Here is a 13,564-nt window from a genome sequence, read left to right on the forward strand (position 1 = left end):
TCTCATAATTACTGAGAACATTACTGTACGTAAACATCATCATACTGGATTTCATAGCAAACAGTGCATTTCTTGAGTGCGTATTTCTAATGCTGAAAAAGAAGTCATAATAACATGCAGTCTATTTTATTGGTTAATACGATTTTTTAGCTAAATGCATGTATCTATTTATACAGTAATGTTTGCTTCATTGGTCAACAATCATTTAAAATATCCCTTAGACAATATCAAAGAAGAAATTATTAAAAGTTAGTAGTCGATTCCACCATTTGTGTGGGTCCAAGATCATGGAATATCTGCTGGTTTCATCTGATTTGACAAAACATAAACATAAAGCCGTATTTTTCACACTCAAATTTCATGGTTTTGTATTTTCTTTTCATAACTGTACAATAATTTTGTGCTTTCTTTGCAAAAATGTACAGTAATAACCATTCCTCTCCACTTTAAGATATCTTTAAGTTGAAACCAATGAGCATATGTCAGAACACAACTAGGGTTTGGAAATCATAATGCATAGTGAACTTACATGAGAGATTCTGTAATTTTGAACTGAAATTTAAAGTGAAAATCAGAAAACTTCTACTCAGTTGTTTGACTGAAAATCAGCTGCTCTCCCTCTGTAATATATCAGAAAATGATCTTGATAGGCATTGCTATACCTGTTGTCAATCAGTAGCCATCTTAGTTGGAATTCAGTTCTTCTAATAAGCATTTCAACCTTGTAAGTAGCTAACGAAGGCATGAGGTCTAATGTATTATTATTCACATCCTTACATAAGGTCCTATGCCAGTTAATGCTAGAAGTTTCAAAAGTATGTATTATTTACCATGTTTCATACATTATAAAAGTAAAATCAGCATGGGATGATCTCAAGAGAGAAAGAAATAGTTTGAATTAGACACTGAAATAAAGTAAATGTATGGTAAGTTGACAAACTCATGTTGTCAATGTTATGAAAAAATGATGTGGCAAAAAAATTAGAGCTGCTCCTTTTATTTTTAAAGAATGGGACTAGTTCCTATTAGTTGCTAAACTCTTATAGTTTTAATGTGCAAAGTGAAGAACTAGTGTTATAGAAACCCAAAGTTAGGGATACCACCCACTTTAAGAATGGGCATGAGATGTCTTAAATCCCACCCAGATTTTTTCCCACTTTTGGTTAGTAGGCCTCTGTTAAGAGAGTAGGAGTTGCAAACATATTTGGGTTTGCCAGTAACAACTCACAATTTGTGCAAAGTTGAGTCTTCGAAACTGAGCAAATTTGCTCTCAATTTCCCACCAGCGCTTGCTGAGCTGGATCTGGGTTGGCTCCACTGCCACTGCGGCCCCATCCTTAGACAAGCCCTCAGCTTGCCTACGCACTGCATTCAGCTCCTCTTTCTTCTTCTGCAATTCACGATCAATTTCCTATTGAGCAAAACCAATACAGGGCCCAGGGCAGTTAGGTAACCACATCAACCAACCTGTAAGTAGCAAATACTTCTCTCCGATCTGTCATAGGCTGTGGTCACTTTATCATCGTCCTTTGAAATGTATAGCTATGGGAGGTGTTACGGTTATCCTCACCCAATGATCCAAATACTATCTGAGTTATCCTTTGGACTCTCAATTGTGGATATTCTCATCAAGAAAATATTTCAATGGATCTGCTCTTTCTTTTCTGCTAAAACTCATTCATGTTTTTTGAGGGAGTTGACAGTGGCAATTATTACTCATTGTTTATTGGGGATCACTCATGTGGGTTAAAATTTAAAAGGTACATAAATAAGGGATTTACTTCCTTTTTAATGTCTACGTTTATGAAACAAAGAATGAAGCAAAAGAAAAGTGTAAAACAACAATAGAAGAAAACACATCTTCAGACAATATGCAAATAAATCTATTGGAATTTGACACTGATATATGAAGATGTTTTGATGAAATGAATGTGCTAACATGAGAGAGAAGTCGTCCATAGACCGATAAGTCATTTGTTCATCTGGAACAAAGATACACAAAGTCAATTACAATTTCACCAGAAAACACACAACATTTCTTAATTCATTTTACACACTGAAAAGTAAAATATTTTATTCATTGATCATATGTCCCTTGAATAACATTTGATACAATACATTTATTAAAACACAGCACAATACAAGGAAACACATCAAGTCAAACAGAATGTTAATAGAAAAAACAAAAATATCAACACTCAAATATGATCTGAACAGACTGTGTTAAAGATATTAGACAGTAACCTTATAATCTAGTATTGACATTCTAAAACAACATTACCTTGAGTTTCCTTTCATCTTTGGGATCAGGTAGACTGGCTAATTTTTTCTCAATGTCATCCAAGCATTTCAGAAGATCATCCGCCTGCCTCTTGTACTGATACCACTGGTGAGAAATTTCTAGAGCCTTTTTTCTTCTTTGAGATCTCAAATCCTGTTCATGGTGCAGATATTATTGAAACATCAATAGATAGATAGATAGATATAGCATACTTCTGTTTGTAGTTATTTCAACATCATTTGAGTCCAACATCTTGTACAGATTTGGTTAGATGCACATTTAAAATCCTAGACATGATTTAATTATGTATTATGTGAAAGGATTCATGTACATCATAGATTCCCAAATTTGTTTGGCTGACCACCCCTTTCCAGAAAAATAATTACCCAGCGCTCCCCAGCAATTAAAAATTTTCTAGTATAACCCATAATCCAGGATAAAAGTTTAAGTCTCTTCTTTTGCATCATGCCTGAAATATTCTAGAGCCCTCTGGTGATGGTATAGCCCTCTTTGGGAAATGCTGCTGTACATGAATTTCAGAGTATTTTTCTCTTGGTATCTTCAAACTTATTTTGAAATATTTTCTTAGCTCACTGACTTGCATTGAACCCACTAGCCAGTTATGAGACACTTTAGTGTGTAAATACAAATGAATTTACTGGATACTCTACAAACATAAACAGTTTGTATTTGACTTGTAAAATCCATTAAAATTCTAAAATGATCACCTTGTTTACTGGATTCTTCACAAAACAATCTCTATGTACATATAGCATACATTTGTGGTGTCACAATTCCATGTCAAAGTACATTATCATTGTGTGATTAGATAAAGTCAGTCATCTTATAAGTGATTGTAAGGTACAGGTGTAAAAGTGTGAACAATGTCTGTGAGGGTACAAGACAATGATCACTTAAATGTTAGAAAAAATGCTTTTTTATTTGAAGGCTTGGTCAGTCAACTTTTTTTCAACAAACCAAATTCATGTTTGAAATGCCAAACTATTAACCAATTTTAAAACAGAAGAATATAAGTGGTTTCCAATCTTCCTGAAGAGCTAATACATTATTGAAAGGGGAAACATTCAGTCACCTTCGTCCTTAATGAGGAGTCCAATATCTTTCTACATTAGCAGAATTCATTGAAATGCCATTTTATGATAACTCAAGAAAACATAAAAGTTCTTCCTGCAGTTTTTATTCAGAACTTAGGGTCATATGTGCAGGTGGAACTTAACAAAATGAAATAACTGTGAAAGAGCAGGCAGAATGTTCCCTGCCGGGGAAAGTTTGGATCTTGGCAGTAGTTTCTAGGGACTTCTTTGGGGCTACTTGTCATAGTACCCTGGTCGCTGACCTTGGCTGGTGGTGTAGAAGGATTTGGCGTTGACCTTTTACAATGATTGCAATTAGAATTTCTATATCGGAATGATCTAGATTTCATTCTCCATTGTTTGGAAGTAGGACTGCAACATTGACAGCACTTTACATTTTAGACCTCCTGTGGAAGAGATCAAGGTCTGATGAGCTGGGTGGAACCCTGCCTTGTTCAAAGGCATTGCCATCTAGCCCTGTGAACCAGAGTTGAGCCATGCCTTATTCAGGACACAACTCGCATCTTTGCCAAGAGAAAGCACTCGGTAGCCATAAACATCAGGCACTTACATTTATTTCCCAAGCACAAGGTGATGTGCATGATGTCGATACTGTGTGCACATTACATAAATCCATATGCAGATATGGCAGATAAGCACCACTGCTTGGTAGGACACTCAGCAACATAAGACTCATGTGGATGCTTCTATAAGTTGGCCAAGTCAGAAGCCAGTGAATTGTGAAGCTTCCTAATGTTCTGAGTATATTCTGGTTTGCCCCTAAACTCCCTTGTGGCTTCTTCTATTTACTATATCTATCGGCAGTTACCTTCAGACACCTGCTGGCCAATTAGACTCTCCTTGTGGATTCCTTGCAGGCGCAATGCTGTGTAATTACATTCTCAGCAGTGTTTATGTGGTTGTCTATGTGGAGAAAACTTTTATCCTCTTATTTGCATAGAACAAGTAGATTTCATTCTCCTACTTGGCAGCTCCAACCACGTGCCTACATACTTCTACAAAGGTGATTTGTAAAGCTCACTGGGCATTTTGAAGTATTATAAAAAACTAGCCATACAAGTAAATAGTGAATACACCAAGGCATATGCCTTCTGACTTAAAATTCAAAAAGGGTTGTGGGTTCCTACTGCACCAAACTTTTCACATGTCCAAGTTCATCTCATGGGTTTCCTAATTATTAGTATAGACAATCTAACATGCCGTTCTGATCTTTGTGTGTAAATACAGATGGGGAATATAGGTACTGGTAATTCATACACTACTACTACTTAATATGAGTAGCAACATTTCCTCTTCAAAGGAATTGAGATTATTGTGAGGATATCAATCTAAATGCTTAGGTAGTTGCAGAGTGTTCTCCTAAGAAACTTCTCAAAAAACCCTAAAAAACCACAAAAACCTCCAAAAATTTGTAGAATTCGGTCTCATTTAAAATGCATTAAGGGATCCAGGAAAGGACCCTTACTGGCATAGTGGTTTATGAGCTCATGCATCCTACAGAGTTATTAAGAGTTGAAATAATTGACTCAATGACAATATGTGAGCGAAGCAAACATATTTACAGTGGCAGATAGGGAGTTTTGTTTTATGGGGTAAAAAAAATTGGACGTACACTAAAATAAAATCAGGATACCCAGAAGAAAGAAAACACCATTGATTGGCTATTTTGGAAGTTAAGCAGATATTTCAACACAAATACAAAATTCGCGTATAAATCTAATGTGCAAGTGTATTCAAAACTGTAACTGTACCAGTGTCATGAAGGATGTTTTCAACATCTATCTAATAACTACACACCCAGAACTTACTGAAGCACAAGTTTTTAAAACCCTAATTTTTAAGCAAGGCATCTTTCAAATGCATACACCTTTAAAAATGCTTAACAAAACAAGTACACAGATTAAAAGCAGGAAAAAAGTAGCTTATGGGTGAGTAAGATTCTTAAGCAGATTTTATTTATGCACAATATATTTTACCCTACATATTTAAAAAAACCCACAGGCAAGGTATATTATAATTTTAGGTCTAATACCTTGAGAGCATTATGTTTTGTCTTTAACAGCTGCTGTTTTATCTTTACTTCCTCTCGCTTTCTCTCATCTGTGATTCTTTGTTGTAAGTTGTCTCCTCTTTGCAACAATTCTTTTACTGTACCCTCATTGTCTTCACTCTGATTAAAAACAACAAGTACAGTCTTCATTTGGGTTTTTAAAAAGCCTGTACATCGTTAGCAGAGATAATAAAACATTTTTATTGAAGCACACACCGAGAAAAAAATCCACCCTCAATTTTAAACTTCCTGGGACTCTCTATAAGATGCATGCTCATTGCTTTGTCATTATATATATGCTCTACTTTAAATTGTAAAAATTGTAAAGGAATGAAGCTTCCTCCCACTTAGACCAAAGTAACAATATTTTAGGTGCCTATATAGGTAGATGATGAAGGCATAAAATATGTCCGTATTTCCAAAAAATCAGGGCTTGCTATGAAAAACCTTCTTGTTGACTTTGTTTTTATTATAATTGTCAAAATTTTGAAGAAGAAAATGCAACTTGTCGTTTATCATGATAAAGTCATACAAGAATGCAAATTTGTAAATGAATTTTGCTGTCGAGAATTTGAAATATTTCTAAATGAAACTATTTTGTTTAAATGTAAACCAATTTCGCTTCTATAACCCTTGGCATATAGGCTTTAAAACTCCATGTTCCAATTCAGGGTACATGTCAGGGTTTTAGTAAATAATGATGTATTGGATTGCTGACAAATTTTACGATTTGCCTCTAAAAATGCTGTACCTGCATTTTATTTTTGAAAAGCTCAAATAAGCATTATAACGATTAGAAAAATGGCTAGAAAATTCAATGTACTCGTTGCTCCTTTTGATTGTCCAAACAAATTTTATATGATTTATTTTAAAATACATTCATTTGAGTAAGTGGTGGTAAAATAAGGGAGCATATGTGGCCACATGATTTTCCAATTCTTATTTCCTATCTTTCTTTTAATCAGCAGAGAAAAGCTTTCAGCCAGGGCAATTCACTTTGGAATGGTATCCAGGGCTCCCTGGTCAACTAAGAAGAAAGATAAATAAGAGACACGTTAAAAAAATTATGTGCCATGTGTATAATTCTTTGTGATATTGGATGCTACATATTCAAGTATATAACATCTGCTTCACTTTACACACAGCTGATGAATTCGTTTATTTAAAGGAGATGGATGTGCTATCTATTTGTTGATGGTCTAATGAAATGTATACCACAATGTAACTTAGATTTATTAGATATTTCTAGACTGTGAAGGATATTACTGTGCCTGTCTGATCTCTACAGCATTTTCTAAGGCTGAGGGAGAAAAAACACACGACAACAATCCACCTCATTTCTCGTTTCACCCCAGGTATGTGCCCAAGTCAGCATTGGTGATTAGCATAAGCGTGAAGCAGCCCTCGGATTTCTTCTTGGACATGGAGTAGAAATAGTTGTAACTCAGCATCTTAGAAAGCATCTTCTTTGCTTTCTTTTCAAGAGCTGAGGTGGCAAGACCACCAATCCTTGTGGAATGTACATATTGTTTGGGGGAGTGCCAGGAAGCCTGAAGGGCCCAGGGGGCGTTAGGGTTGATAGAAACCACTCTCCTATTCCTTCCCTGCTTATTCTCTCTAATCTATAGATCATCTTCTGAGGTGTTCGAGCACTGTGGCAGGGCTCTCTGGCATGCTTTTATGGCAGAGTCAAGCCCTGGCTGACATGTCCCTAGAAAGAAACCTGTCAAGGTGAAGAACGCCAAAGAGGTGATGGCTGTGAAGGGAGGAAAAGCAGCTGGTGGGAGAAGGTGAAAAGGGCCAGGATACAGAAAGGTTCGAGCCAGAGACAAACATCTGAGACATTGCCAAATGAATTAGGATTGATGGAGGATGTACTGCAGTTTTGAGTAGCCCAAAGGCTCATATTTCTTCACGTGCATGAAAAATCTTATATATCGATTAGACATATATGGTATTATTGATTCAACTTTCAGATAAAACAGACTTACAGTAAATTTTAATACATGTTCTGTATATGATGGGTAACTCCCATTTTCAGAAATAAATCTTATGCTACCACCAGCGAATTGACCAAAATTAAAAATAATAAAAATAATGTCAGCCACGTATGACATTTGGGCTTTCTTACTAAGCTTCTTGGCTTTTTTTTTAATTGGATGCTTTTTCTCCATTATACTTTGTCCTCTGAATTTGAGAATAGCATGGGTCAAACCCACATTGCTGAGCTGTTTATTAGAATCCACCTACTTCGCCATGCATTGATCACCAAAGGCTCACAAGATTATTTTGTCTTTGTAAAAATTACTAGAATGTGCAAGGTGTGTTCTCAGAATTCAGTTGGAGACTTGGGCTGTCTAATTTCTTTCCAAATATGTATTCATTTTCACTCCTAGCTCATTCACACTTTTATCACAACCAATTTACCATATCTTTATTGAAGTCTTCCTCTTTCAGATTCACCCCCTGCTGAATTTCAGCCTCCAGTGGTTCAAGCAATTTTTGAATATCTGAGTTAAACTGCTCCAATTCCTTCAAAGGAATGGAGGCCTAAAAAAAAAGATAGTGCTAATTTAAATCAAAATTACTTTTTATTAGAAACATAAACCACAAGAAATACATTTGTTCAACCTCCTGTTGCTAAACTAATGACATGCATTAGGTTTTCATATTATATTTTAGGAAAGTTTTAAAATACAACTGGGAAAGTACCTGAAGATGCAAATAAGGGCAAACATTTAACATCATCAGAGCTGAACATACATGCAGGGTAATGCAATTCATCATTCTACAGCCTCAACCAAAGTCAATTTCCATTGATTTCACTGGAAGAATATTTAATATTGTAAAGTTGAAATTGATCCTATTTAAAATATTCTGATAGAATTGCCATTTGAGTAATTCTGTCTTATCAGAAATTGCCTCATTCATCAAATGACAGTCACCTTAGGTAGAAATGCACCTCTGTCACTTTACCCATTGACAAAACTACGTGGATATCTGCTTAGCTATTTTAAATAGCAGTTTTAGCATGAGAAAATTGACAGGCAAACTCTCTTCAGGCAAACAATGTCATTAGAATGCCTTAGGAATGTTTTCTTTGATGGTAGATGTGTCTTCAAAACAGTATACCCCAAAATTCATAAATATTTTCCAATCTTAGAAACCTCACAACACTTTAATAGGAAATGTAGAATTACCATAGACTAAAAATGCTTTTCAGCCCCTTGCTTTTTGAAACAAGCCTCTTGAAAAGTAATGATTGAGAATCATATCTACTCAAGAGAGGAGCATAATTTAATTATAAAAGATCATATAGTGCAGGAAATATTTTAAGCTTCATCTAAGTTATTAGTTTTAACCTGTATTCAATTTATTTACATGGAAACAATTGAAAATGGTTTGTACCTGAAAGTTTCCAAGAACTCATATATGACATACAAGAAGTCTGGTTTTCTTACAGAGAAGAATGGTTGCCTAATTCCAAAGGTCTTAGGCCAAGATGATTGCATTGATCAAGTTTCTTTCCCACCCAATCCCCATCACATTTGCAACTGTAATTTGAGTATTACTTAAGACCTTAGCCCCTAAGCCACTAGGGGTAAGTACTACAGGTAGTCCAGCACTGGTGAGGAAGTGAAGGACTCCATGGTATGCACCTGGGCATAAATCTCAAGATTATGGGAACAAGATCAATCTTATAGGAAGTCCTACCCACCACAGAAAGGATTTCAGTTTTTGTTTTGTTTTAAAGGGTTTTGTTCTCAGTACTATTTTGTAAAGCCTATTATCCATACTTTGAAATATATTTACTTTAAAATATTAGAATAGGTTATCGAAACAGTACAGGCTAATGGTAATGTAAATAAGCTAAAATAATGTTTTGATCTCTGGAATATATTTATACAATTTGAATGCACATCTTATTCCAAGAATTATAAAAGTATAGAAGTGAGCATCTTTCAAAATCTTACAACTTATGAGTTTTATATTATTCCTAAAATGTCATTATAAATATTCTAACATTTAATAATGCAGTCTTGGCACCACAATGAGTTATAGGTTTGGCTGTAGTTCCATCCCACCAGATGCTCCATGGGCAAAGGTGAGGCCAGTGCTTCTGAAAAGAATTCCAGCCTTGGTAGCCTGATGGGGCAGTTCTAGTCTGGCCTCTATGGTTATTACAAATCGGAATCTGCATAATTGTTGATTTAAAAATCATTCAATAAGCACAATAACACTTTTCTACGTGATTATGTAAACATATGATGAAAGTAAAATTATATTTCAAATACTTATAATGAATACTTTCATGTCAAAATTATGTCTATTTGTAGCCAAGTTTGCCCACTTTCCTCCTATCCCCAATCCCTCTTGAGATGATGCTCTCATCATATAGTAAAATAAAATAATTTCATAGTCTCAAAATGTGGACATCTGAACCACTCTATCAATACTCCTTCTATATAAATTATATTTCCCTCCATAAACTTAACTGTAATAAGAATCTATAATCTCTCCCAAACCACCATCATTAATGGTAACCTTATTCTTGAATTCCAATCTCGACTCTTCATAGTCAGCTAGTTTTCTGTTTGATGTTCAACTTGTCTATAAGTGAGTTCAATATCTGTCATCCAAATTGATCACAACATCAACTCTCTTAGTTATCTATTATATAAAGACCATTTTCCTCACTCTTGAAGACATAAAACACAAATTATATTCTTCCTCACTATCCTAACTATGATCCAAACTAGCTGTGAAGGCAACTATTCCTTCTGTCTTTACATAGGTCTAATGCAGTGGTTCTCAGCCTTCCTAATGCTGCGACCCTTTAATTCAGTTTTGGTGACCCCCCCAACCATATAATTATTTTCACTGCTACTTCATAACTGTAATTGTGTTACTGTTATGAATTGGGGAACCCCTATGAAAGGGTCATTTGACCCCAAAAGGGATGTGACTCTTAGGTTGAAAACCACTGGTCTACATCTTATGATAGGTGTGAAATATCCTTTGAACTTCACCTATTCCATACTGCCTATGCCCTGTGATCAGGTAAATGCAACCCAAAGACATAGTTTTAATTATGTTCTATCGCCTTTCAAAAATTTATGTGCCTACCCAGTGAAAGTTGTAAAACTATCAAACACAATAGCCACAACTTGTTCTTATCTACGTTACCAAGGACCTTCCCAAACTTATTTAAGTATTTAATTCAGGCAGAGTTATTGAACAATTCCTGTTATTGCGCCCTCAATGCCCTCTGGAGGCTTTAATGAATCTTCTGAAGAATTTAAACTTTTGAATAAGAATGTCACCATTGAACTTGGCTCTACCCTTTACTTCATGAGGAATTCTCTACAAGTTACTTATCTTTGAGCCTCCGTTTCTTTACGTGTTTCATGTGCATTACAAGAATACCTACCTCACAGTCATGTTACAAGGATCAAATGTGTCAGAATCGGGTTTGGTATATACTGAATTCTGGCCATTATAATTTTCTCTCAAAATCTTGCTCATTCATCGAGCCAATAGGAAATGTTCACTAAATCCTTGCTTATATGATTTCCCTGCAAATCAGACCCACCCATTGACTCAGTTCAAGATCTTCCTCTTTTAAAAAAGTATGGCATGGGAAGGATAAAATACATGCTTTCTTACGTGTGGTGAGCTTGATTTTACCAAGGCATTTAATAAAACCATGGAATTCAAATGGTGAGTATAATGACATTGGGCCTTCCATCTGGCAGAGTTGTGACATATTGAACAACAGTTTGGATGAATTAGTCTGGATCAACGATGTATGTGTGTGTGTTTGTGTGAAGAAAAATGCCAAAGAGCTCTGTGCTTCTTCAACCTTGAGAGATACCTTCATTAGGCACTTTATTGGAGACACACAAATGCATGTGTAAAAAATAACAGAGTCAAAACCATGAGGAGTCTGTCTTGGTTAACATAAGTGTCATGCACTCTATAAAAATGCTTCCTGAACAGAATTTGGGGCCAGAGCGTGGCATCCCATCAGACCTAACTTAAGACATGCCTACCGATAAAAAATCAGACCTTGATCTATTTACAGGTTTTTCTATCTTTTTAATTTTTTTTCCTTTAATGAATTTATTTTTTATGGGTTATTGGTTTTCTCTTTTGTGGTGGTCGCTGTGTTCCCATTCATCGCCTATCTTAATATGGCTTGAGTTTTGGTATACATTATTATCTCTACAGATCTACCTAGATAAGATAGGCTGGTTGAATAGTCTGGAGGATAAAACAACAGGATCAATGGCTCCTGAGGGACATGGGAGAGCGGGAGGTGGGGGTAAGGAGGTGGTGCTGATCAACCCAAGGACAGAGAAATGACAAGTGATCCAAAATTAGTGGCAAGGAGGGTGTAAGAGGCCTGGTAAGGATTAAGCAAGGGCAATGTAACTGAGAGAAATTACTGAAACCCAAATGCAGGCTATGCATGATAGTGGGACAAGAGGAAAGTAAAAGAAAATAGAGGAGAGAACTAGGTGATAAAGGGTATTTATAAAAGTCTAAATACTTGCATTTACATATGTAAATATATGTATATAGGAGGGTAGGGAAATAGATCTACGTGCATATATTAACAGGTTTAGAATTAAGGCAACAGATGGACATTGGGTCTCCACTCAATTACTTACTCAATGCAAGAACATGTTGTTCTATTAAATGGACATTACATGATGCACACCTTCCCGACACGATTGCTGAAGAAAATTGTGTGCATAACCAAATGTGGAGAATGAAGCTGATGGTGCGTGGCTATCAAAAGATATAGCATCTGGGTCTTAAAGACTTGAAGATAAGCAAGCAGCCATCTAGCTGAGTAGCATCAAAGCCTATATGGAAGAAGCACACCAGCCTGTCTGACCACAAGGTATAAAAGGGACCAGTTATCAGACATCAAAGAACTAAAAATCATAGAAATGGGTGCCCAACTACCCAATAAGATCAATGAAGACAAACGCGTACATAAGCAAATGTGGTAAAGAAAGCTGATGGTGCCCAGCAATCAAAAGATATAGCATCTAGGGTCTTAAAGGATAAACAAGTGGCCATCTAGCTGAGAAGCATCAAAGGCCACATAGAAGAAGTACACCACCCTTTTTGACCACAAGGTGCAGAAGGGACCAGTTATCAGACATCAAAGAACTAAAAATCATATCAGCGGGTGTCGACCTTCACTATATGATCATTCAAGAACAATGTGTGCATAATCAAATGTGGTGAAGAAAGCTGATGGTGCCCGTCTATGAAAAGGCATAGCGTCTGGGGTCTTAAAGGTTTGAGGATAAACAAGCAGCCATATAGCTCAAAAGCAACAAAGCCCACATGGAAGAAGCACACCAGCCTGCGTGACCACAAGCTGTCGAAGGGATCAGGTGTCAAGTATCAAAGAACTAAAAATCATATCATTGTAAATAGGGGTGAGTGCAGAGTGGAGACTCCGAAGTCCATCAGTAGGCAACTGGACACCCCCTTACTGAAAGGTTGTGGGGAGGAGAAGAGCCAGTCAGGGTTCAGGGTAGCAAAGAGGAAACATATTATTTTCTTCGAGTACTTAAATGCTTCCCCCCCACCCACTATCATGATCCCAATTCTACCTTACAAATCTGACTAGACCAGAGGATGAACATTGGTACAGATAGCAACTGGTAACACAGGGAATCCAGGATAGATGAACCCTAAAGGACCAATGGTGAGACTGGCGATGCCTGGAGGGTGGAGGGAATATGGGGTGGAAAGGCGGAACTGATTACAAGAATCTACGTATGTCCTCCTCCGTGGGGGATGGACAGCAGAGAAGAGGGAGGAGGTAGATGTCGGACAATGTAACATATGACAACATAATAATAATTTATGAATTATGAAGGATTCATGAGGGAAGGGGAAGTGAGGAAGGAGGGAGAAAATGAGGAGCCGGTATTAAGGGCTCAAGTAGAAGGCAAATGTTTTGAGAATGATGTTGGCAACAAATGTAGATATGTGTTTGACACAATGGATGCATGTATGGATTGTGATAAGAATTGTATGAGCCCCCAATAAAATGATTCTAAAAAATGTTTTCTGATTATAAAAAGAGAG

The 13,564-nt window shown here is 36.3% G+C and overlaps 1 protein-coding gene across 1 annotated transcript in view; it reads right to left on the reverse strand.

Annotated features, from left to right (window-relative positions):
* Nucleotides 1–285: 285 nt before the first annotated feature.
* Nucleotides 286–13,564, reverse strand: part of LOC142433259 (dystrophin-like) — an 83,073-nt gene continuing 69,794 nt past the window's right edge. The window contains exons 10-14 of the mRNA XM_075538340.1: nucleotides 7,874–7,996; nucleotides 5,429–5,566; nucleotides 2,282–2,434; nucleotides 1,229–1,411; nucleotides 286–309 (exon numbers count right to left, since the gene is read on the reverse strand). Of these exons, the coding sequence (XP_075394455.1) occupies nucleotides 286–309; nucleotides 1,229–1,411; nucleotides 2,282–2,434; nucleotides 5,429–5,566; nucleotides 7,874–7,996 (621 nt within the window). The remainder of the gene's footprint in view (nucleotides 310–1,228; nucleotides 1,412–2,281; nucleotides 2,435–5,428; nucleotides 5,567–7,873; nucleotides 7,997–13,564) is intronic.

Source organism: Tenrec ecaudatus, chromosome X (assembly GCF_050624435.1).
Source record: "Tenrec ecaudatus isolate mTenEca1 chromosome X, mTenEca1.hap1, whole genome shotgun sequence".
Lineage (NCBI taxonomy): Eukaryota > Metazoa > Chordata > Mammalia > Afrosoricida > Tenrecidae > Tenrec > Tenrec ecaudatus.